At 49.8% G+C, this 22,702-nt stretch overlaps 2 protein-coding genes across 6 annotated transcripts in view; one reads left to right on the forward strand and one right to left on the reverse strand.

Moving 5' to 3' along the window:
• SMAD3 (SMAD family member 3) overlaps positions 1-13,513 on the forward strand; it is a 115,610-nt gene extending 102,097 nt beyond the window's left edge. For 3 of the 4 annotated variants that reach the window (XM_014466427.2, XM_023764588.1, XM_014466428.2), the window contains 4 exons: positions 419-631; positions 3,841-3,978; positions 6,570-6,714; positions 9,223-13,513. In XM_014466427.2, the coding sequence (XP_014321913.1) occupies positions 419-631; positions 3,841-3,978; positions 6,570-6,714; positions 9,223-9,346 (620 nt within the window). In that variant the 3' untranslated portion in view covers positions 9,347-13,513. The remainder of the gene's footprint in view (positions 1-418; positions 632-3,840; positions 3,979-6,569; positions 6,715-9,222) is intronic. The other variant, XR_002832199.1, reaches the window with a different exon arrangement.
• Positions 13,514-19,379: 5,866 nt separating this feature from the next.
• The window catches only part of AAGAB (alpha and gamma adaptin binding protein), a 47,560-nt gene continuing 44,237 nt past the window's right edge, over positions 19,380-22,702 (reverse strand). For both annotated transcript variants that reach the window (XM_023764589.1, XM_006101066.3), the window contains exons 8-10: positions 22,245-22,349; positions 21,732-21,781; positions 19,380-21,083 (exon numbers count right to left, since the gene is read on the reverse strand). In XM_023764589.1, the coding sequence (XP_023620357.1) occupies positions 21,006-21,083; positions 21,732-21,781; positions 22,245-22,349 (233 nt within the window). In that variant the 3' untranslated portion in view covers positions 19,380-21,005. The remainder of the gene's footprint in view (positions 21,084-21,731; positions 21,782-22,244; positions 22,350-22,702) is intronic.

Below are 22,702 nucleotides of genomic sequence, written 5' to 3' on the forward strand. Positions count from 1 at the left end.
CGCTGCTGCTTGACAGGCTAGGCGCTTGCCTGAGAACAGGCAGAGCCAAAGGCAGAAGCCCTTTGGGGGGCAGAGGTCAACATGGGTTACGTTAGGGACTTGGAAGAAAGGCCAGGAGGTGGCCGTGTTGATGCAGGGAGCGCACGGGGCCTGGCCCTCTTTGGTCTGGCCCAGCACCTCCTTGAAGACTGCTGCACCCCAAGGCCAGGCCAGGCAGGACAGGACCCTGAGAGCTAAAACTAAAGGGGCTGGTGGGAACTTCTCCCAACACCTGAGTATTGTGGCCCATGGGATCCTGCAAGTTTTAGACAATAAAAGGCATGAGGGCAGGGATGGTAATGCCCTCTGAGAGGTAGAGAAACAGTCTTCTGGAGCATCCGGGGGACCCCACTGACCCGCAGCCTGGCCTGTCTCCCAGACCTGCAGCCCGTCACCTACTGCGAGCCAGCCTTCTGGTGCTCCATCTCCTACTACGAGCTGAACCAGCGTGTCGGGGAGACATTCCACGCCTCGCAGCCCTCCATGACAGTGGATGGCTTCACCGACCCCTCCAACTCAGAGCGCTTCTGCCTCGGGCTGCTCTCCAACGTCAACAGGAACGCCGCCGTGGAGCTCACGCGGAGGCACATTGGTAAGAGCAAGGGCGAGGGGCTGCCAGTTCCCCCCTCTCCCACCCCTGGCCCCAGTGCAGCCTCCATGCTGGGCCTCCTGCTAGGGACCGGGGAGAGGACTCTGCCCCATCCCCACCCTCACGTTTTGTATTGTCTTGTTTAGAGACCAGAAAGGTAGAGTTCAGGTTGCTTGGTCATTCTCACTCACAGACACAGACGGATCGTCTCTGAACATTTGAAAGCCACAGAGGAAAACACTTCACTTAAAGGGACAAGAAAGGGGAATCTGTATGAAAGGCAACATATGCGGTTCTCTCTTTTTTTAAAAAAAGGGGAGAATGATGATTTTTATTTTTATTTTTTAATATATTTTATTGATTTTTCACAGAGAGGAGGGGAGAGGGATAGAGAGAAACATCGCTGAGAGAGAAACATCTATCAGCTGCCTCCTGCACACCCCCTACTGGGGATGTGCCCGCAACCAAGGTACATGCCCTTGACCGGAATCAAACCTGGGACCCTTGAGCCCACAGGCTGACGCTCTATCCACAGAGCCAAACTGGTTAGGACACATATGCGGTTCTCTTAATAACTGTGCGCTTAAACAACTGATGGGTGGATAGGTGGGTAGTCCGTCTTGGAGGTGTGATCTTTTGTTTGTTAATTTCGTACATGATGATGATTATTTTAGAAACTTATAGTATGAACTGCCCACTGCTGGGACACCACTGCTGCTGGCGTTCTGCCTTCCAACACCCAAAACACAGGACAAGATTACCTAGGTTAGGCACGATGAAGCCTCGATATTTATCACTTGGTTTGCTCATACAATTATCACACTAAGGATATTCATAATTCTGTGACCCAGAGTCGCTTAGAAAGGCCATGGGAATGGAGGCATGCGGCCCGCTGGCCACGAGTTTGACGTGCTTGGCACTGTAGTGGGTGCAGGGGGGGATTCTCTGGCAGCATCCACAGCCCTGAGGGCTGGTCGAGGGGCTCCAGGGCAAAGCCGGAAACTGGGCAGGGCAGCGGGGTCAGGCCCGCATGGACCAGATCACCGCTGCTTGTGTGTGTGAGATCTTGGGCATTAACCGGTGAAGAGAGGCTTTTGAAGTTGAGAGAAGAAAAGTTTGGAGCCATGGGTAGACCCGTGTGCTCATTTTCAGGAATCATCTGCTGCCCAGGAAGGGGCAGAGCCCTGCAGGGGCCAGACAGCAAGTGTGACACAGTCCGTGACAAACAGCCCCTGCCCCGAGCCCGCGTCCTTCCCAGACAGCCTCCCATTACTTTACTTAAAAGAAGATACTGATCTTGGGAGTTGCTGATTTCTCTTTATACTTTTCTATATTTAAAATTTTTTTTAAAAAATTACCATAACAAAATATTTTTGTTCTCTTGGTCTGGGCACCTCACCTCCACTTCTGCCTCCCACTTTTTTTTTTTTAAATCTTCACACATAGATATATGTATATATCCTTTCAGAGAGGAAAGGAGAGGGAGAGAGACAGAAACATGAATGATGAGAGAGAATCACTGATCAGCTGCCTCCTGTATGCCCCCCACAGGGGATTGAGCCTGCAACCCAGGCATGTGCCCTGACCGGGAATCGAGCTGTGATCTTCTGGTTCTTAGGTCAACGCTCAACCACTGAGCACACTGGCTGTGCCCAAGGATATATTTTTATTGATTTTTGAGAGAGAGAGAGAGAGGAAAACATCGATGTGAGAGAGAAGCATTGATCAGTTGCTTCCTGTATGTGTCCCAACCAGGGATTGAACTGACAACTTTTTGTGTCTGAGATAGCTACCCGACCAGGACTGCCTCCCACTCTTGATGGACATGCACAGAGGTTCTTCCTTGAGAACCCCAAGTCTGTCCTATAACACTGAACCAGGAAGGAATGGGGAGTGGTGGGGGTGGGACAGTAACGGGGTGAGGAGACAGGAGGACCTCCAATGGCCCGTCAGTTCGTCCTCTGGTTTCCTTCCCACTTGACGTTGTGCCTGTAGTCTGGCTCCGTTTCCCAGCAGCTGAATGGAGCCCTTCCTTGCAGGAGAAGGGAGCACCCCCCCACCCCGGCTGCATGGGGAACTCATTGTCAGAGTGTTTACGTAACTGCTTGAATTGCAGAGCCAATTTAAAAATAATTTCTGTCCATCTGGAGTGGATTTAAGAGATGAAGGAGAGGTAAATGATATAAACCTACGGAATGTTCTTGAAAACTGCATTGAGGGGAGAAAGGTATAGTGTGGCAGTAAGTCACCCCTGCTGTGAAGGGCTCCTGGCGTCTGCTGCCTTGGGAGGAGCTCTATAGGTTTACTGAACAGATTTCTGAATCTTGGAGGGGAGGGGACTAGTAGCAGAAATCAGATGACGCGTTGTAGGCACTTACTGTGTGGCTCACAGCACCACTGTGAGGTGGGTGTCATTACTGTCCCCACCTTAACACTTGGAGTGCGGGTGAATTTCCCGCCAAAATATAAGATGGCTCTGTCTTTTGGTTTTGTTCCATCCACCAAAAGGGTGGATTACAAACAAATATTTGGTAATACGCAGTTACAATCGGCCCGAGTTTACACGTTTCCCGCACTCCACCGCAAATCTATATGAACCGAGTTAAAGACGGCTCCCGCGGAGTACGCGCAATTCACGCGAGCCGACTTAACTCGTTTCCCGCACTCCAAGTAGCTCAGAGGTTGGAGTAAGTCACTGAGGTGTGGCTGGTCAGTGGCAGAGGCTGAATTGAGGCTTCCCCCAGGCCCCTCTCTCGTCATCTGCCGCCTCTGGCTTTAGGAACACAGCCTCACCCATCATGCCCCCTCATGTGGGTTAGGTTTGAGCTCTGGGTCCCCTGTGCCTGGTGAAGCTGGAAAGAACCAGTCACTTGGAGCCTAGCTCAGTGATGGCGAACCTTTTGAGCTCGGCATGTCAGTATTTTGAAAAACCCTAACTTAACTCTGGTGCCGTGTCACATATAGAAATTTTTTGACATTTGCAACCATAGTAAAACAAAGATGTATATTTTTGATATTTATTTTATATATTTGAATGCCATTTAACAAAGAAAAATCAACCAAAAAAATGAGTTCGCGTGTCACCTCTGACACGCGTGTCATAGGTTCGCCATCACTGGCCTTGCTGGCTCTGCCTCTGTGCGAGCCCAGCCGGCCCTGGGCCACCGTGTGGGGCCAGGCGCCCTGGTCTGGTCTGATCCGAGTCTCCCTAGGGCGAGGCGTGCGGCTGTACTACATCGGAGGGGAGGTCTTCGCAGAGTGCCTCAGCGACAGTGCCATCTTCGTGCAGTCCCCCAACTGTAACCAGCGCTATGGCTGGCACCCCGCCACCGTCTGCAAGATCCCACCAGGTAATCACACCTCCACACGCCCTTCTTCTGAGCTCCTCTCCCCCAGGGCACATGCCTGGGTTGCTGGGGAGGTTGCTGTGTTCCTGATGTTTGCTCCTCCTTGTGGTTGGCATGGCCAACCTGCAGGTGCTCCATCTGGGTTTTCTCTGAGCCTTACCTCCTTACAGCGCCCTCCCTGGCCCTTTAGGGAGCAGACACAGCATCAGACAGACCTGCCTTTGACCCGTGGGCACCTGCTCAGTGCCCTGTGTGTGTGGACGCTCAGGCAGTCCCCTTCCTTCCTCCCTTCCTTCCACAAAAGGCACAGCAGGTGGTGCTACAGGGGAAGGAGGGTGCAGGGCCCTGCTGCCGCCTCCACAGACCTTACATACCAGCGGGGTGTGCAGAGCAGCACAGAGAAGGTGCTGTTGGATTCGGGAGGACAAGCATTTACCTGTGGGTGGATCAGGGACCCCCTCGAGGAGAAGCATAGGCACAGGGCGATGAGGGGTGAGGACGGGGAGGGGTTCCAGGCTGAGGGGACAATACGGCGAGGGCCTGAGGGGGTGGAGGGCAGGCACGCAGGGGCAGCACTCTGGCTGGAGGCGAGGCCATGTAGAAGACAGGGGAAATGTTTAGCAAGCATGAGGGGACCCAGCCATGGAAGGACATAAAAGCTTTGCTTTTATTCTGGGGAACTGCTGAGGGTTTTCTTTCTTTCTTTTTTTTTTTTTTTAAAAATATGTTTTTATTAGTTTCAGAGAGGAAGGGAGAGGGGAGAGAAATAGAAACATCAATGATAAGAGAGAATCACTGATTGGCTGCCTCCTGCATGCCCCCTACTGGGGATGGAGCCTGCAACCTGGTCTGGTCTGACCCACGGGCATGTGTCCTTGACTGGAATCAAACCTGAGACCCTTCAGTCCACAGGCTGACGCTCTATCCATTGAACCAAACCAGCTAGGGCCTGTTGAGGGTTTTCTGCACGGGGCTGATGAATCCCACCTGTACTCCAGGAAAGGGTGGCTTGGACAGGGCCAGGCCTGGGGAGCAAGACCAGGCAGGAGGCCGATCCCAGCTAAGTTCCCTACTTAGAACACAGAGGCAGATGGCCCAGCCAAAGCCCACTTTTCACAGGGTGTGCAGCGTAGCCACAGGGCACACAGCTGGTGTGGCCCTGTGACCAGCTAGTGTGGCCCTGGTCAGGCCGAAGACCGTGAGGCAGGCGTGGCTTGTCTTTTCTGCCCACTGAGGAGCAGATGAGAGTGGAACCCTGGGTCCTGGGCAAGGCCAACGTCAGAACCCAGATACTCCGAAATGATAAGTGCTCTGTGTTCCCAGAACGTTGTGTGGTTGTGCCCACAGAGTCCATTTATCTCTCTGCTGTTAGTCTTCCCCAGGTATTCTGGCTCTTCAGGTGAGGAGGCATATTGAGGAGACCAGTTCAGAGAGGTTAAGCCACCTGCCCAAAGTGCACAGCTAGTAAGTGGCTGAGCCAGGTGAACCCAGGACTGACTGTGTGACTCCCGAGCCTCGTGCTCCTCTGTTTGGCTCAGCTCCTTTGGCCCTACCTCACCACGCTCCCCCTGGAGAAGACTAGAAGAGGAAGCTGGGTTGCATTCTTGGCATTCTGCCCACTCCCTTCCCCAGCCCTCCCCCCTTCTGTTCGGTGAGGGCTGAGTTGGCTGTGGTGGTGTCTGTTCGCTCATAGAATGTCAACGCTCGCTCAGGGTCCTCTGAGGCCAGCCCCTCATTTTATAAAGGAGACACCCGCTTACAAAGAGAAAGTGACCAGCCCAGAGTCACACAGCAAGATTCGGAGCCTCCTGTTGGCCCATTGGTCAGTGTCACCTCAGCTCACCTCTCGGGCATCTCCAGCATGTGCTTTTGTCTTTATTTTTTCTGGGGAACACATTCCTGGCACTCGGGTGGCAGGACTTCAAACGAGAGATTTGTTATAAACTTTATTTGTGCCTGTCTCTAGTTTTACTGCCTGGAGAGTTAGACACACACCTTCACTTTGCTGTGAATGTCACCCCAACCCAGCCTGGTGGCCAGAGGCCAAAAAGGGGCCCAGATCGCTCCCTCCCTCCTGGCCCCAACATGAGGTGGACTCAGAGGGGCTGGCGGGAGGCGCCTTGGGACCCTGGGATGAGTTCTGTGATGGGATGGCAGGCGTACTTTCCGCTGGCCTGTCTCTGCCCCACTCACTCTGTCGAATGACGAGGGGTCATTTTCCCCCAGGTGGTCGGCCAAACCCCACACAGCCGAGGGCATTCTGGCTCGGGTCCCTTGTCTCTCTGTTCCCTTAGCCCAGGGCAGGCCCACCTCTCCAAGCCCTCTCCCTTGTTCTTGGTGCCCACTGTACTGCCCTCCCCGGTGTTCCCCACAGCTCTGGGAGCTGGAGCGTGCAGGCCAGTGTTTAATGCTCCCCCTCACCTATGCCAGCGGTACCCCCATGGAGGTGGCATGGCTTCAGGGCAGGGTGCCGAGCGTGGAGGACGTGTGAGTTAGGACCTTCTGGGTGACCCAGGGGTGGTTTTAGCCAGGAGCGGAGCACCGGACACGCCCGGCCTTCGTCCTCAGGAGCACCGTTTTTGTTCTGTTGACAGGATGCAACCTGAAGATCTTTAACAACCAGGAGTTTGCTGCCCTCCTGGCTCAGTCCGTCAACCAGGGCTTCGAGGCCGTCTATCAGCTGACACGCATGTGCACCATTCGCATGAGCTTCGTCAAAGGCTGGGGAGCAGAGTACAGGTCAGCACTGGGGGGGTGCGTGTCTGAGGGCCCAAGGACGGCAGGGGGCTCCACACAGCAGAGCAGGGCCCCCTCAGAGACGACCCAGGCCAGCCCTCGCCCAAAGAACAGAGGCAGGGATCCAGGAGGCCGCGACCTGGCAGGCTGATAAGGAAGAGCTGAGCAGTGCTGGCCCAGAGCCTCAGACACGTGCTCTGTGCCACCTCACACTACCCTGGGCGGGACACTGCATCACCCTGCTATGTGTGTGTGTGTGTTGGGGGGACGGCGGGGAGCTGAGGCCCAGGGACGGAAAGTGACTGCCCAAAGCCACATCGTTCGTGGAAAGGCTGAACCTAGGTGGTACCCTCTTGGCTTCCTTGTTCATTTCGGGCAGATGGGTCTAGCACGACCTGCTCCAGGGAGTCACCTCTTCATCTCCTCGTTCCTTCCAGCCTCTGTGGCTCCATCTCTGACTTGGGTGACCCTGAGCACGTGGATCATTAAATAACTGAGAATCAGGGGAGGAGGAGATCTGGGTAGTCATGGAGGAACAGAGCTGACTTGCTCAGAAGAGAAACGGTGTCTCTCAGAATTTCAGATACTGGTTTAACCTAACACTGGTCAGGGCTGCCCTGGTCTGCTCTGAGGCTCTCAGACCACTCGGGTTTGGGCTTAGAGAATCCAGGCCCTTCTCTTTCACACCTGGACTGGACGGGAGTCTCCTGAGAGGCAGGACTGTGGGCCCCTCCTCCTGCTCACAGCCCCCGCTTCCCGCTCGCGCCCCAGCCCAGCCCTGAGGCAGACGCGGAGGTACCCACACATCAGCAGGAGCCAGCGCCTTGCAAGTTACTCTCCCCTTCTCTTCATTTTTCCAGATGTTTGGAATCCATTTTGTTTTGCAGTCATTCTGCACCCAAGCCAAACCCATTTCAGTATTGGCTCCGGGCCACCGTTTATAATGAAATCCAGATGAGCATGACTTATGGAAAGTCAGATTCTCATTAGAGGATTTGGGTCCGTGAAATCTTCCTCTCCCATTTACCGTATTCTAGCTGCTGTTCCCTGCATGCCCCACCGCGCCAGGGAACACAGCGCCTTGGTCTGTGGGGGTCTCCCTGAAACCCAGGAGTGGCCAATTGAGCAATTAAAGGAGTCAGACCTCAGGAGAACTCTCCACACAGTTATGATGGCCTGCGATTAGCCCAGGCCCAGAGGCCAAGCCCAAGGGACGTTTTAGCCCACCTTCTAGCCCTGGCTAAAACCACTTGGGGACCAAGAGTTGAAAGGTTAGAAAATTAATACACATATTTTACTGGGGAAGGGAAGTGTTTAAAGATGGGCCCAATGGAAAAGAACCAGAGGGAGGTCCATTTGCTCTTCTTACATCAGACTACAGTCTCGAGGGCCACCCTCAGGCCCCAGGTCAGGCAGGCACCCAGGGTGAGTCTGCAAGCTCATTTCTCGCCCTCCCCTGGGGTGAGGCACGGCGGGCGGTGCCCTGAGGCCAGCGGCCCTTGACCTGGCGTGGCACCACCGCCCTCAGCTTCAAGTGCTGGGAAGAGGCCCCTTGGTGGCGGAAGCCATTCTCTGGGGGCACTGTGTCACCGCGCTGGACACGGTGCCAGCACACCCCGTCCCGGGCGGCCCACCACGTCACTGCCACCTGGCAGCACCGCAGGGCAGCCTAACTGGTGGGTGCGGCCCCTTCCCAGAACAGCCTTGCCCTCCTCCTGCCTCCTGGGCCAAGGAGAGTAAGGTTTCATCCCTTCTCTGTGAGGTGGCCGAAAGCAGGCCCGGGCCTAGGCCTCTCACCTCCAGCTGGCACCGCGCCGGCCTCAGCAGATAGCCTTTGCTCAGCGGAGGCCTTTGGGAGCGCGCCTGCGGGCTGCGTCACCAACCAGCCTGAATGTAGACAAAGCGCTTTGGGGAAAAGAAACGTGTGGTGTGCCCTGGTTTTTTCCAGTAATTGTTTCATGGCTCGCTCTGCTGGTAAGATTTTCCAAAATAAGGCCATAGATGGGAATTATATCAGCACATTGGGAACCGACGGCATGCGGACTCTGTCGGCGCTTTGTAAAAAACACCCCTCAATCAGACAGACACACGTCATCGCGGCCTGCTGGGGCTGGGCCGGGGCTGGACGTGGGCAACTGAGGCGCCCATTCAGGACAGAGGGGACCCGGGGAGACCTTTGTTCAGGCTGAAGGCTGTCAGGGGCCCCTCACAGCCACTGGTGGGCCTCTGGGGTGCCCTGGAATTTGCCTTCCACTTTAACTCTTGAAGGGCCATCTCCTTCCCCATCAGGAGAACCTGATTCACGCAAAGCTCTTCTTGGTCGGAGAGTTGGGTGTGGCAGATTCTGCAAGTTATCGGCACCACCTCTAGGGTCCTCGGGTCTAGCAAGCCAGGGTCTATCTATGACTCTGGGGAGAAGACTGTCACCGAAGCAGGAAAAGGTGTACTTATCTGTGTGTCCTGGACATTTTAAACACCTCCCACCCCTTTCCCTTTCCCTATGTCTTGTAGGAGACAGACGGTGACCAGCACCCCCTGCTGGATCGAGCTGCACCTGAATGGGCCTTTGCAGTGGCTTGACAAGGTCCTCACCCAGATGGGCTCCCCAAGCATCCGCTGTTCCAGTGTGTCTTAGAGACAGTGGGTGAAGGGGAGGGCGGGCTTGGGGAAAATGGCCACAGAGGAGGTGGAGAAAACTGGAACTCTACTCAACTCACTGTTGTCAAGGAAGAAGACATTTTTCTCCCTCAACCAAAGTGGCACCAACCTGTTCTCCAAAACACAGAAGCAAACCCAGAGATGGGTTTTATGAACAGCTGTTTGCCGAACATTTGCCCTCTGGCCCAATTTTGAAGGGCAAGAAATGCCTTCTGCTTTGGTGGCTTGAGCAAACAGGTAGTATGTCACCACCTGCCCCCTCCCCCGAGCCCCCTTTCTCGATGACAGCAGTCTGGGATGGCACTGTCCAACACGCAAAGCCTGGAGTGTGGAGTTCACCTTGGGTGTTCCAGGTAGGGACGAGCCTGCAGGGGTGTGAGTAAACCCCATGCCCGACCTTCCCGCGCTTTTGACATGCCTCGAGCTGAGCACCGCGAGCCCCAGCACTCCCTCAGCGGACCCTGCACTGGGAACTGGGCCGACTTGGGGTTGGGAGGGGCTTGTGGTCTCCTCCCGCTCAGAGCAAAGGGATTGGTGTGAACCAGCCTTCAGACCGCCAGGGGCAGTGGGGAAAGCTGGTGGGAGTGACCTCTTTCAAAAACGCTCTTAGGTGTCCTTTCTCACTTTGAGCAGTTAGAAGGATCTGCTGAGGCTCAGTGCACATGCAATGTACAGTTTGTCACAATCTCAGAGAGATTTGAATTACGTGAAGTATTCACAGAAAGCAAGAGGTGTTGTGGAGTGATGGCGTCCAGGCTACGGCGGCACTACACTGCGTGGGTCCCAGGTGTCAGAGCTCACTTCATATTCTCGTGCATTGGGCTACTGTTTGTGTAGTCAATTGCATTAATTTAATGAGCTTTATCATGTGCTCTTTGTTTTATACTTAAATCCTGGGCTGGCACATGGACTGGAAACCAGAGTGGGACCCACGACATCTCTCCCAAGGTGCAGCTTTTGCAGGTTTTGTTGAGAAGACACCTGCCAGCAGTTTTGGAAGCTGAAATTAACAGAAGCAAATTCACCAGGAGGGAAAACTCTCAGGCCAACATAGGCAAATGAAAGGGCTATTGACATTTTTTTACACCTTTGAAAATTGCAGGCTTGGTGCAGAGAGGTCTGTCATCTTTCCCCTGGGGTATAAGATTATCTAGTTCTCGTAGAGGATTATCAGTGACAACTCTAGCAGTTATATTGTGTAATAAGTACTGCTCCCAGTGGCAATTAGTGAGAAAACTATTATGAATTATTTCAACTGTATTATGAATTATTTCAACTGGAAAAAAAGAGCCCTTTTGCAGAATACAGCAGACAGCATTGCTACTTGCAATTGGTACTTTATTCTTTGCTGCTGTTTTTTATATAAAATGACTTATCCCATATTTTTGCATGAATTTCTACCAGGAAAAATAAAGGGGTTTCCTATGGAAGTCCTGTCTTAATTCCAGGTGAAGGGAAGAAAGTATATACTTTTGGCAGGTTATCCACCTCAAATGTGATGACATTTCTGATGCTACGTGGAGAGGTGGGAGGCTTGCCAGAGTCTCGCCTGCAGGATCCTACGCCTCTGAAGCCCCAGCCTTGAGGTTTCCAGGTGGGAGCTGCTCACCACGCCTCCTGAGGACACAGGAAGAGACAGACGGGGAGCAGCACTTGCCAGACCTGTACTAGTCTCCTCACAGGGCCACTGACAGAACCGAGACAATGCACAGCTCCGCATTCCACCCGAGGGCCAAACACTGTGAAGTTTGTGCCTGGTGTGAAAGGACCCGTGGACCGCTGCTTACCGGTGCAGGAGGCGAGGCCGTCGGAACGCCTGGATGTGCAGCCTTACTCCCGGTCAGGTCTGACCTGTGGTGCGCATTATTCCACCGTGGCCTCTCCTAAAAGCCATGGGCATTGGTTCCTGAGGGCCTGCATTCTCCACCTGCTACACGATCCTGCGAGGGCTTCCTATGGCACCGGCTGTCCTGTAGGTACTTGGCAACTTAGCTTCAGGTACAGCCCAACTTTGGTGATTGAACGGCCGTGTTTGGCTATATGTGAATGGTGCCTTAGAACCCTCAATGCTTTGTGTTTTTCCAAAAGCTACTTACTTGGTCCTTTTTCTTTGTAGACTAGACTCCTGTGGGAGGCAGCAGAAGGAAAATGCTGGTAAGCCGACCTTTGGCACCACTGAACGCAATCTGGTCTTACCTAAAGCTTAGGACCTGGCCGCTCTGGTCACAGAGGCGGTGCTTTGGGGCATGTGTAATAACAGTGTCCTTTCTTTGTCACAAAACTAGTTATATTTTTTAAGTCCTGTTGTATGAAAGGCATCTATACATTTAACAGCTTTTTTAAAGGACAGCTGAAAGGCGCAAGAGGAAACCAGGGCAGTTGTAGAGGGTGACAGTAGCTGTTAGGTAGCAGTTAAGTGTAGTTGTCCAGGCTCCCCACCAGGTTGCCTTCACCTTGCAGCCCAGAGTAGCTAGCCCTGGGGCGCGGGGCCTCAGCACCTCCCCCAGGAGCCAACTTCTATTCCCTTTCCTCTCCTCCCCCTTCCAAACTTTATTTAGTAACTTCGATCCTTCCAGAGCACACGGAGGGAGCCACCCAGCGGTTCCGGTTACAGGCCTGTGCTGGAACATCATCTCAGTTGGCCAGCTTCCCGGCGGGCTATAGAAGACCTGACATTTTGAGACAAGCCTAGAGTCAGGAGCAGGGACTTTGACTCTTAGAACACATGAGGGCAAGGCTGCTGGCAGACTTTTCCATTGTCCTTATGTTGTCTGTGCTGTATTTTTTTTTTATCGACCATGATTATTTTTTAAAAATCATTGTTAATGTATTGGAATGAGCTGTAGCACGTATCTTGTGCTTAGTTTTTGTTTTCTTTCTCCATCTCCCCTTGACTTCCTAGAGTGTGGATGTATTCCAAGGCTAAAAGCTTTTACTCAGACCGCAGAAACAGGTTTTCTGTAAGCAGTGTGTGCATGTCATGCATGTATGAGCAGTCGGGAGAAGGCAGCTATCTGACTTCATCCTTAGCTGCCCTTTCTGAGGCTCCCTGTACGTCTCTGCAGGGGCAGAGCCCCACTAGGCCACTCTGTCTAGTCCTTAAAAGGTGGAGGGAGAGGAATCCGCAAACAGCTCGTGGGACTACTTACCAGGGGTTACCAGTAGCAAGAGAGGGCATGAGTTTAGTTCCAGACCCTGTGCCTTACTGTGTGACTTGAAGTGGCAGAGTTGGGCGTATTCCCAAAATCTCCATCGATGACTCGAAGTTGTACCATTTTTCTTTGTGTGGCATAAATGTCCCCTTCCAGAATCCCTTCAAGTAACCATCTTCAAAATGTATATCACCCTTTTAAAGAGCATCAGCTACTTCTCAAGTGGGGGGGGGGGGAAAGTAGAAAAATTTACATAGAGGACATGGATCAAAAACGAAGATGAGGCATCTCTGGTAGAAGGAAATGACCGGACATCCAGGCAACGCTGCAGAAACAAACTTGCCTATCATGTAAACTGGATCGAGAACTCAGTGATTCTGTAATTGATTTTATGCTCAAGTAATGTACACTCTTGCATCCTGGTGTTTTCTATTTATATAATAACTATTCAAGACAGACAACTATTTAATTTTCTTGAAGAAAATTGGAAAGGTCTCTCCTCCCAAAGCCAGTGGCTGGGAAGAGCTGGAGGCACAGCCAGTTCTGATGTGGGCTGAGGGCGCAGAGGCTTTTTTTGGCTCAGCATCCAGACACACCAGCCCAGGCTCGCTAATCATGTCGAGGCGTGTGACAGCAGGCAGCTCTGGGCCTCTCCCTGCCTGGGGGTGAGAACTTTACATGGAGGGCTGGAGCCCCTTCTCCAAGACACCTCCACTCACCCTCCTGCAACAAGGCTGTTCAGGTCGGGACTCTTGGAACGGGAATAGAGCATGGACGACGTCGACCACCTTCACTTCTCAGCCAGCCTGACCTTTTAATACCTTTGTAAAAAGCATGTACGTATTTATAGTGTTTTAGCTTTTTCTAACTTTTGTATCGTAAGAGCAGAGCACCTGGTTAAGCATTGTACTATTGTACTATTAAAGATTTGTCCCCTCTGTCCTTCTCTTCCCTCTAAGTGCCCTTCTAATAAACTTTTCCTGGAAAAGCTCCTGCACCTGGAGCAGTCTCATTCTTGCTGCCGTGTCTGGGTGGGGAGAGGATTTACAAGGGAATCCAGTGGGGCGCTAGGGAGAAATGTCTCTAAGCCCTAACGTCCTTTGACCAAGGATGTGCCACAGCCTCATGTAATATCCCACGGGCCTCACTCACTCCCCGAGGGCCACATGCAGTGCCAGCAGGAGCCCCTGGGTCAAAAGTCCCACCCCCGTTGCATCTGCCTTGGCACACACAGGTCCTAAAGCTGCTGTCTCTCCATTGTCACTTTGCAGTCTTTTCCCCTGGACTTAAAGGCCTTTGAAATGATTAGATGCCACCAGACTACTCTTCCCCTAGGCATGGAGAGTTTTAGATTCATAAGTGAGGTTTCCAGCTCAGATGACTCTTTAGCCTCCTGTGAAAATTCATTTTAAACTCCCAAGAAGACAGACTTCAACATTTTCTCCTTGGCTGAATCGTACACTGACCCCAGCTGATGTGGATTAAAAACCAGGATGATTAAAACAATTTGGAGGAGGAAGACAGAATGGGGCTGGCACAGTCATTAGCTGGGCCACTTACACAGCAGCCTTCCTTCTAAGGACCTTACCAGAGTTCAGACCCCTCCTGAAGGGAGGGAGGCAGAGTTCACAGGAACTACATCAAAGTCCTCCCTTTGTGATTATTATTTGGCCAATTCTTCCCTCCTGCCCTATAAAGACTCCCCACTAAGGTTTTATCTAATCTGTATTTCTCAGCAAATGGCTCAAATCCATACCTCTAACCCAACCTGTCCTTTGAGCTAAACTTTAAATTCCAGCTGCCTGTCAAATGTGATTTAAAACATAACACCCACAAACTGAATCATCTATTTAACAAAAATATGTGGCGAGCTAACTCCTTTCCTGACTCCCCATTTTTATCAGTAGCTTCTCTCTAGCTCCCTCTCCCCCTTCTCCAACTCCTGAGCAGCCTGATGCACATCTCTTCCTTGCTCTCCATCACCTCTGCTGCCTGTCCATCAAACCTCCCTTTCAGAAAGGCCTTGCTCCCTGAGTGGCCTGGCTCCCCTTGGCACAACCTCCTCTTTTTCTTGTACCTGCGCTTACTCCTTCTGTCTGGTTGGTGTTCCCAAGCCACTGCATGTGTTCTTGATGTTCCTCCCCAAGTGATCTCATCTACTCACAGGATGTCAGGCCACGTAAATGCTAATGACTTCCAAATCAGTATTTACAGCCTGGACATCAATCCCAGGCTTCATATCTGTAGCCAGCAGCCTGCGGGCTAACGGTACGTGGAGATGCCACAAATACCTCAAACTCATAACTTAAAAAGCAAATTCACCGCTGCCCTTATTAAATCATCACCCTCTCCTCTGGCCTTCAGCCCCATTTACCCATCCTATAGCCACAGAAGTCACAGTCATCCACCCTCCCTCACTCCCCACATCCAATCAGTCCTGTTCCCACTCTCACTGCCCTACACAGGTCCTCTAGCACCCGGACAACTGCACCAGCTCAGTAATTACTCTCCTAGTCTCCAGCCTGTTTTCCTGTACGTGCAGCATCTGCACCACCAACAGTGACCTACCTGACCTTAGATGCCCCCACACCCTCAGCCACAGCACACATTCTAAGGTCTTTAACACGGACCACTTGACCTTCATCATTGGGCCCCATGTCGCTCTCACAGCTGGCTGCCTTATACTCTGCAACAGGTTGTTCCTTATACTCTGCTTGGAACGTTAACCCCTCTTCCCCAGGCTAACCCCGGCCCCGGCCTTTCTGACACGCACCACCAGCTCTGTTGGCTAACGGTCACTAATGCTTTGCCTTCAGACATCTCCAGGAAGCCCTCTGTGAATCTATCACCACATTCTCAACTGTCTTCACCATGGCTTTCTCCTCCTCTAGGCTGCAAGTTCCCTGAGAGCAGAGTTTGTATCTTATTTTTATACCCCCAACTTCTTTTGGCCACTGCATATTTTTGTTAGATAAATGAATCAATTAGAGCCCATATTTAGAAGATTCTACCTCAGCAATACCTTTGCATCCATTTCCAATGTACTAGTCTATAGTAAGTCCTTATAAATAGCCATAGGAATACCACCAAACAGTTCCTGATGACCTTTTATCAGAGCTATTCCAATAGTCTCTTAATCTGTCTCCCTCTAGTCCAGGGATGGCAAATATGGGGCAAAACTGCCACCATTCTCTATCCACGGTGAAACCACTAATCACAGTGTTTGGTCCATCCTCAGCCTCAGAATCCTTCTCAATGCTTCTCTCCAAATAGTGCTAATTAATTAGTGTTGGCTAATACTGCCCGATTTCCTTGGAGTGTAATTATAGTTAATGTCTCTTCTGCTCCAAACTTTTTGACTCCTCAATTACCTCCAGAGGAAACACAGGCCCCACAAAGTAGGATTTCATGGTTCTCTCCAACATCAATCCATCCTTACCCATCACCACTCCTCTAATTGAACTACTGGAGTTTTCCCAACAGAACTCCTTGCGTTATCTCTATACCTTTGTTCATGCCGTAACTTCCACCTATCTGCCCAAATTCATATCCTTTCGGCTCAATGCAAGCATCACTTCCTGTAAGTCAGTGGGTCTCAAAATGTGGTCACTAACCAGTTACATCAGTATCACGGTAGAAACACATTCCGAGGCCCCACCCTGGACCTACTGAATCAGAAACTGGGGTGGGGCCCTCCAAGTGATTCTGATGTGGGCTCAAGTTTGAGAACCCCTGCTCCCAGCTGCGTTTTATGCTCCTCCCAACAGTGCTCTCCTTCCCACAAGCAATTAGGGCTGGTCAGGGTGCTCTGCACATTCTGCCCAGCATTCCACCTTTTGTGCCCTCATCTTGCTTGTCCCCTCCTCCCACCCGAGTTGGACGATGAGCTCCTAGAGCAGAGAAAATACATCCTTACTGAGTCTGCAGCCTCTGCTGCACCTGGCCCAGTCTGGCACCAAGAAAGTTCCCAAGCAGTGTTGGCTGAACCCTGGATCCTTGTTTTCATCAGGTTAAAGGAATAGGTGAGTTGCTTTTCCTCACCCTTTTAGACCTAACTTCACCATGCATGACTTCCCTGAGAATTCCCTGGAGCAGGGATTGGTGCAGACCAAGTCCTTGGGCTCAGATGAAGAGAATCTTTTCTCTCTTAAATTATGCTGCTGTTTTCTTACAGTTCCTACCCCAGGCCTCACTTAGCCCATGTGGTTATAGCATTAAAGCCACCTGGTTGATAAGAGAAAGGGGAGAGGCAATGACTGTTCACATCCTTCATAGGAGAGAACCAGGAAGGCTGGTCATGAACTGCTGTATGTGCCCTTTTTGTGATGCCCAAATTTGTAGTTATGGGGAGAGAGTATTTGAGTCTATCAACATATACACACAGATATTAAAGGGGTCTAGAGAAAAAAAGTTCTTTTCTTGCCAAACCTGTGTTCCAAAGATGCAGTAATAACCATTAAGTCCTGGTTTTGAATCAGTACTTTCCAATGGGAAACAAAGTAGAACTGTAAGTCATCAAGAGCTGGAATGTGCTCAGTGGTGCTCCAACAAAAGGCCCGTACATTGCTATTGCCTCTATTAATTCTTCTTTCTGCAAATCAGAAACACCTCGGAACAGAGCAAGACGCTTCCTCTACTAGAAGAACTGCAACACACACACTTCACTCTGAATAAAGAAATCTACATTAAGAGCAAGACCTGTGATGTTAATAACAGGCATATAGGTCATGCCCAAAATATAAAACTTAGAGAATTTCTAAGACCCTTTCTACAAGAGTTTATATGCCAAAGGTGCAAGCATGGATCACTAAACTAACCTCCAAGTAGAATCTAAATCAAAATTAGAACTCTGCCCTGCATAGTCAGCATGCTACCTTATGAGATATACAAATGATGGGAAAGTTAATAGGGTGTTGTTTTCAAGCCAATCCTAGTAGGTAGGTACACTTGACCAGATATTTTACGATTTCTCCACCTACAATCTTTTAGTGAAATTTGATACTTAATGACAGAATGCTGTAGCTAAATTGTCTTCCCTATTTTTAAATTTGGGTGTGTGTATGTGAAGGACAACTCCAACTCATTACAGCATTTTCTGGAAGTCTGTCTCCATCAATCAGAGCATTTAATGAATCAGGACCTCTGACCACACTAGACACATGTTTGCTAAATTTAGCTTTGCATCAGCAAACACAAGCTCAGAATAGTTCATGGAGCTCTCATCTTACCCTTAGACAGTGATTCTTCTAAGATTGTCTTTCTATGGCAGGCCAAGGCAGGGCAAGGGGCACGCCACGTGCTATCCCTATGGCCATTGTTAAGAGACTGGCCCGAGGTGGAGGGGATCCAACATCAGCCATGGCAAACATATTTATCCCCACCTCGCCATGATGGGAACTTGAAGTTAGCCATTTATCACATCTCATGTGGTATAAGTGGTTTGCAGTAATGGCCTGACATGCTCTATGGTCCTTGAACCACATCCCATATTACTCAGCCATCTAAGTCTAGCTTCTCTGAATCTCCAGCTTCTCTGAATTAGATGTGGCCAAGTTCTATAAATAGAGAGCAAGCAAACTGCTTCTGTCAATCTTCTCATATCCTGGCAGGATAACATATTTTAAAATTATAAAAATAACTATGTCTTCATCACTCTAAAATTATTACATAACACACGATTTTCTCAGGGGGAAAAAAGCTTACTGTCTCTCTCCCTACCTTCCAACACTCATGGACCTTCAAACTTTGTGATAATATTCATCAAACTATCAAATACAAATACAAACCAAAATTAAGGTCCCACTATGTGCCAAACAGTGTGTTATACAAATAGAGAAATATTGCAAGAGGAGGGGGGTAGACAATTCTCTCATATTAAATCCCAGATGGACAGTCCATAATTTGTGAATGGCAACTACAGAGGTCACTTTAGATAAAGTACAACTTTTATTACACTACTAGAGGCCCATTGCATGGATTGTGCACCAGTGGGGTCCCTCAGCCTGGCCTGCGCCCTCTCGCAATCTGGGGATCGGGCCAAAACCGGAGTGCGACATCCCCCGACAATCCAAGACTGCTGGTTCCCACCCACCTCACCTGCCTGCCTGCCTGATTGCCCCTAACTGCTTCTGCATGCCAGCCTGATCACCCCCTAACCACTCCCCTGCCAGCCTGATCGATGCCTAACTGCTCCCCTGCCAGCCCAATCACCCCCAACTGCCCTCCCCTTTTGGCCCAGTCGCCCCCAACTGCCCTCCCCTGCCGGCCTGGTCACCCCTAACTGTCCTCCCCTGCAGGCCTGGTCCCCCACAACTGCCCTCCCCTGCGGGCCCAGTGACCCCTAACTGCCCTCCCCTGCTGGTCTGGTCGCCCCCAACTGCCCTCCCTCCTCTGCAGGCCCGGTCACCCCCAACTTCCCTCCCCTGCCAGCCTGGTCGCCCACAACTGCCCTCCCCTGCAGGCCTGGTTGCCCACAACTGCCTTCCCCTGCCGGCCATCTTGTGGTGGCCATCTTGTGATGACATGGGGACGGCCATCTTGTGTGAGGGTATGATGGTCAATTTGCATATTACCTCTTTATTATATAGGATTAGCGCATGATCACTCTTCTTAACCTGGGCCTTTAGTAGATGCCATTGGATTCTTTTATCCCACATTTCCCCTAGAAGAGGCTGATAGCTGAGGTCTTAAAAACGTGAGTTGTCAGTATACATATGCATGTTGGATCCAAAATAGTGAGTTTGACAAACCCTTACATTATTCACTATTTATGCCTAATCCAATGAAGGAAGAAAGGCTTCTCCATATACATCCTCTACTAAATAACAAAATCATAATAATACACATTAGCAGACTTTATATACAAATCACATTTTAATCATCTGGCTTGGTTTAAGCCACAAAATCAAGTTCACAGCTTTTTTTTTTCGTCTGTTTTCTCTAACCAATGATCCTAATGTATTTTCTAAAACCTCTCATATTTTAAGAAAAACATGTTCCACCTTTTATTTTGCAGCAAGGAGCTAACTTTCCTTATATTCCTAATGAATGGCTGCTCCAGTCATCTCAAAGAAACACTGATGGAACGGTGAATAATCCTTCAGAATAGTAAATAAAAAAAAGTCACCAAGCAAGACAGCCACCAAAGTTCCCTGAAATGGCTCTTCCTGAATGCTCCAATCACTGCAACCTTTGCTCCTGTGGTCGCCCTGGCCTGGCACCGTGAGCCCTCCATTCCTTCTGCTTCTGCCTCATGTCCCAGTGCTTGGAAGATGGAGCACAGGGATCTGAAAGTTGTTTCTGCTAGTGAGCACACTAGACCAAGAAGCAGTGCTCAGCCCCGGTGCCAGCACCACCCAGCTCTGGGACCCTGTGCCATTTAGAGCCATGCAGTGGCCACCACAGTGATGGATTATTTGCTGTATTTCCAACTCTTCCTTTGGAAACTTTCCCTTTGGTGGTCAGTTCCCCAGGGGCTGACCCACTCAGCCCAGGAAGTAACACAAGGTACTCAGGGACTCACTGCCTAATGTTTTCACATCCTTTTCTACCTTACTCCTTAGTATTACTATTAGGCAGTGGTCTGTCTTTCAGAGAGGAGGGTGTAAAGTGTGACAACACAGCTCTGACATCTCAAGAAAACTCTAAGGAAGAAGAGTTTATTCATGATAAAGGCAATGCCAAAACTTCCGTGTGTGATCACAGACTGTTTCAACGGCCCATTATAGGGAATTACTTAAGTTCCTCTCTGTCTCTTACACACATGCAAACCGCACCCACCCCCCTCACCCCCCAACTTTGTAAAGGGATCTGTTTTATCCCTACCAGAGTAGGAAACCTTTGCCTCATTTATTATAGTCTAAAATGTTACACTGGCTCCTCAATACTTTCTAGCATGAGCTCAGACGCTATACTTTAATTGAAATGCCCAGAGCAACTTTTTAGCTAGATATTAACCTGAGGGCCACTGCCACTGGCCCCACTTATACTACAGCACAAATTGAATCTGCAGCTGCTTCCTTTCTTTTGATGCAAAAGCATCAAAGCTCAGAGCAGCAAGCTCCTCAGAAGCAGAAAATCCAGAACACCCAGGAAAGGTGGCACAAGCTCCTGATCTGCATCCTCAAGTGTGACCACAGGGCATGCACCAGAAAAGTTGACTAAGAGTGGCTTCTTCTTTAACTTGGGCAAATCACACACAACCTCTGAGCCTCTCATTCCCTTCCATTCCTAGAACAAAAAAGCATATCTGAAAAATTATCAGTCCTTACTGTCATTATACTCCTCACTCCTTTACAATATCCTGAGGGAGAAAAACTTTCTCCTTAACCCTCTACTAAACACTAAAATTAAGAGGATCCTATGAACAAATCAGGCAGCCAACAGGATGATGGAAAGTTCAGCAAAACGTAACGGGGTTGACAGGAAAGTATCTCAGGTAGTGCGAGTTAGCATCTTTGTTAGTCAAACCCTAGTAGGAGTAATTTAGTGTTCTTCATCAGATGAAAGGCCTTCGATTTCATCTCTGTCTCCCCCAATTGCCATCCAGAAGGCTTTGGCAACCTGTGTCGAGAGAAACATGCAACACATTTTAGCCAACAGCTAAATTTCAGCTCATTTCATGTTACACTTTGATTAAGACCTAAAATTCTATACCTTGCCCTCCAACCCTTTGGCAACATATATTAAAACCCTTGAATATCCGGACCCAGGACTTCCACTTCTAGAAATTTCCACTCAAGATATAATCAGAGTTGTGTACTATGGTGATGGGTAAGGATATGCAGAGCTTCACTCTTTATAGAAGCAAAAATTGCACATGACCTGTCCCAAAAGTGCACTGGGTAAATTATGACACATTCATACAACACATACCATAAACCATATGTTTCCTGCTAAGAACATGTGTTGCGTTGGTAATAACAAACTAAAACAAAGTAACTGCGTTTTCCAGCCCAATAGTTAGGAAGGCAAACATGCTGAGTCTCAATGAAAGTTCCGTGTCACTCAACATACATTTGAAAAATCTTGGTTCGACTGCAGCAACTAAGTTACTCCTGTGTAAACATTCAATTAGTTATAAGTTAAAATCCAATGAAAAATTCACACTAAGACACTTTAGAAATAAAAAAGTATAATCAATCAACAAGTGCTATAATTCTAACAGCATGGACCTTTTGTAGGTAATAAATACCTGACTGATTGTCTCACCTTTTCTGCATGCAACTTTCTCTGCTCGTGAGGAAGTGTCGCAGCCTTGTCTAGGGGGAAAATATATCTTAAGAAATTCATCTAATAGCACAAGAGAATCTGGAGTGTACAATGTTCTAACACTGGGAGATGGGAGATGGGTTTCAAAGACATGCTTATGGTGTAGTCATTATAGCTGTGAGGAAGTTTAAGTCTTACAAATTCTCCAGATGGGAATTATGTGAGTAAATTGGTAGGGGTGTCACTGACTCCACATTAATGAGACACACTGAAAGAAACAGAGGCAAGAGAAGAAGGGAAAATAAGAGGAAAGAGAATAAAGGAAGAGGAAAATTTACCCCAGGGGATTTTTACCACCAGAGGATGGCACAGTCTCCCAGTAACTACGTTTCTCAAGATAGCTGAGACCAGAGAATGGAATAGAATTAGCAGTTACCAAATAAAATCCTACTATATAAAACCAGGGAGTATCAATATGGGAACATGTTAGGCACAATGGATTCATCTGCTTACCTTTCATTTCCTTTAACTTTGAAAACAGTCTTTCAAAATTCTCCAAATCTCCTCCGCCCGTAGTAAGACTGGCTAATTCTTGAATATCCATATCTAACATAGGATCTGAAATAAGGATTCAACACATTGTCACACGTTATTTATATACTAGAGGCCTGGTGCCGAAATTCATGCGCAGGGGGTGGGGAGGGGGGAGTCCCTCAGCCCAGCCTGTACCCTCTTGCAATCCGGGAGCTTTGGGGGGATGTTTGGCTGCTGGTTATCCCTCTCACAATCCGGGACCGCTGGCTTCTAACTGCTCGCCTGTCTGCCTGATCACCCCTAACGCCTCTGCCTGCCTGCCTGATCACCCCTAACCGCTCCCTGGGTGGAGGGCGGGGCCAGCCTGGGTGAGGGGCTGTGGTGTTCTGCACTTTCCAACCAGGAATGTTTTAATAAGCAGTCTCCAAAAACTTGAA

Source organism: Myotis lucifugus, unplaced genomic scaffold, assembly GCF_000147115.1.
Source record: "Myotis lucifugus unplaced genomic scaffold, Myoluc2.0 scaffold_338, whole genome shotgun sequence".
NCBI classification, from domain to species: domain Eukaryota; kingdom Metazoa; phylum Chordata; class Mammalia; order Chiroptera; family Vespertilionidae; genus Myotis; species Myotis lucifugus.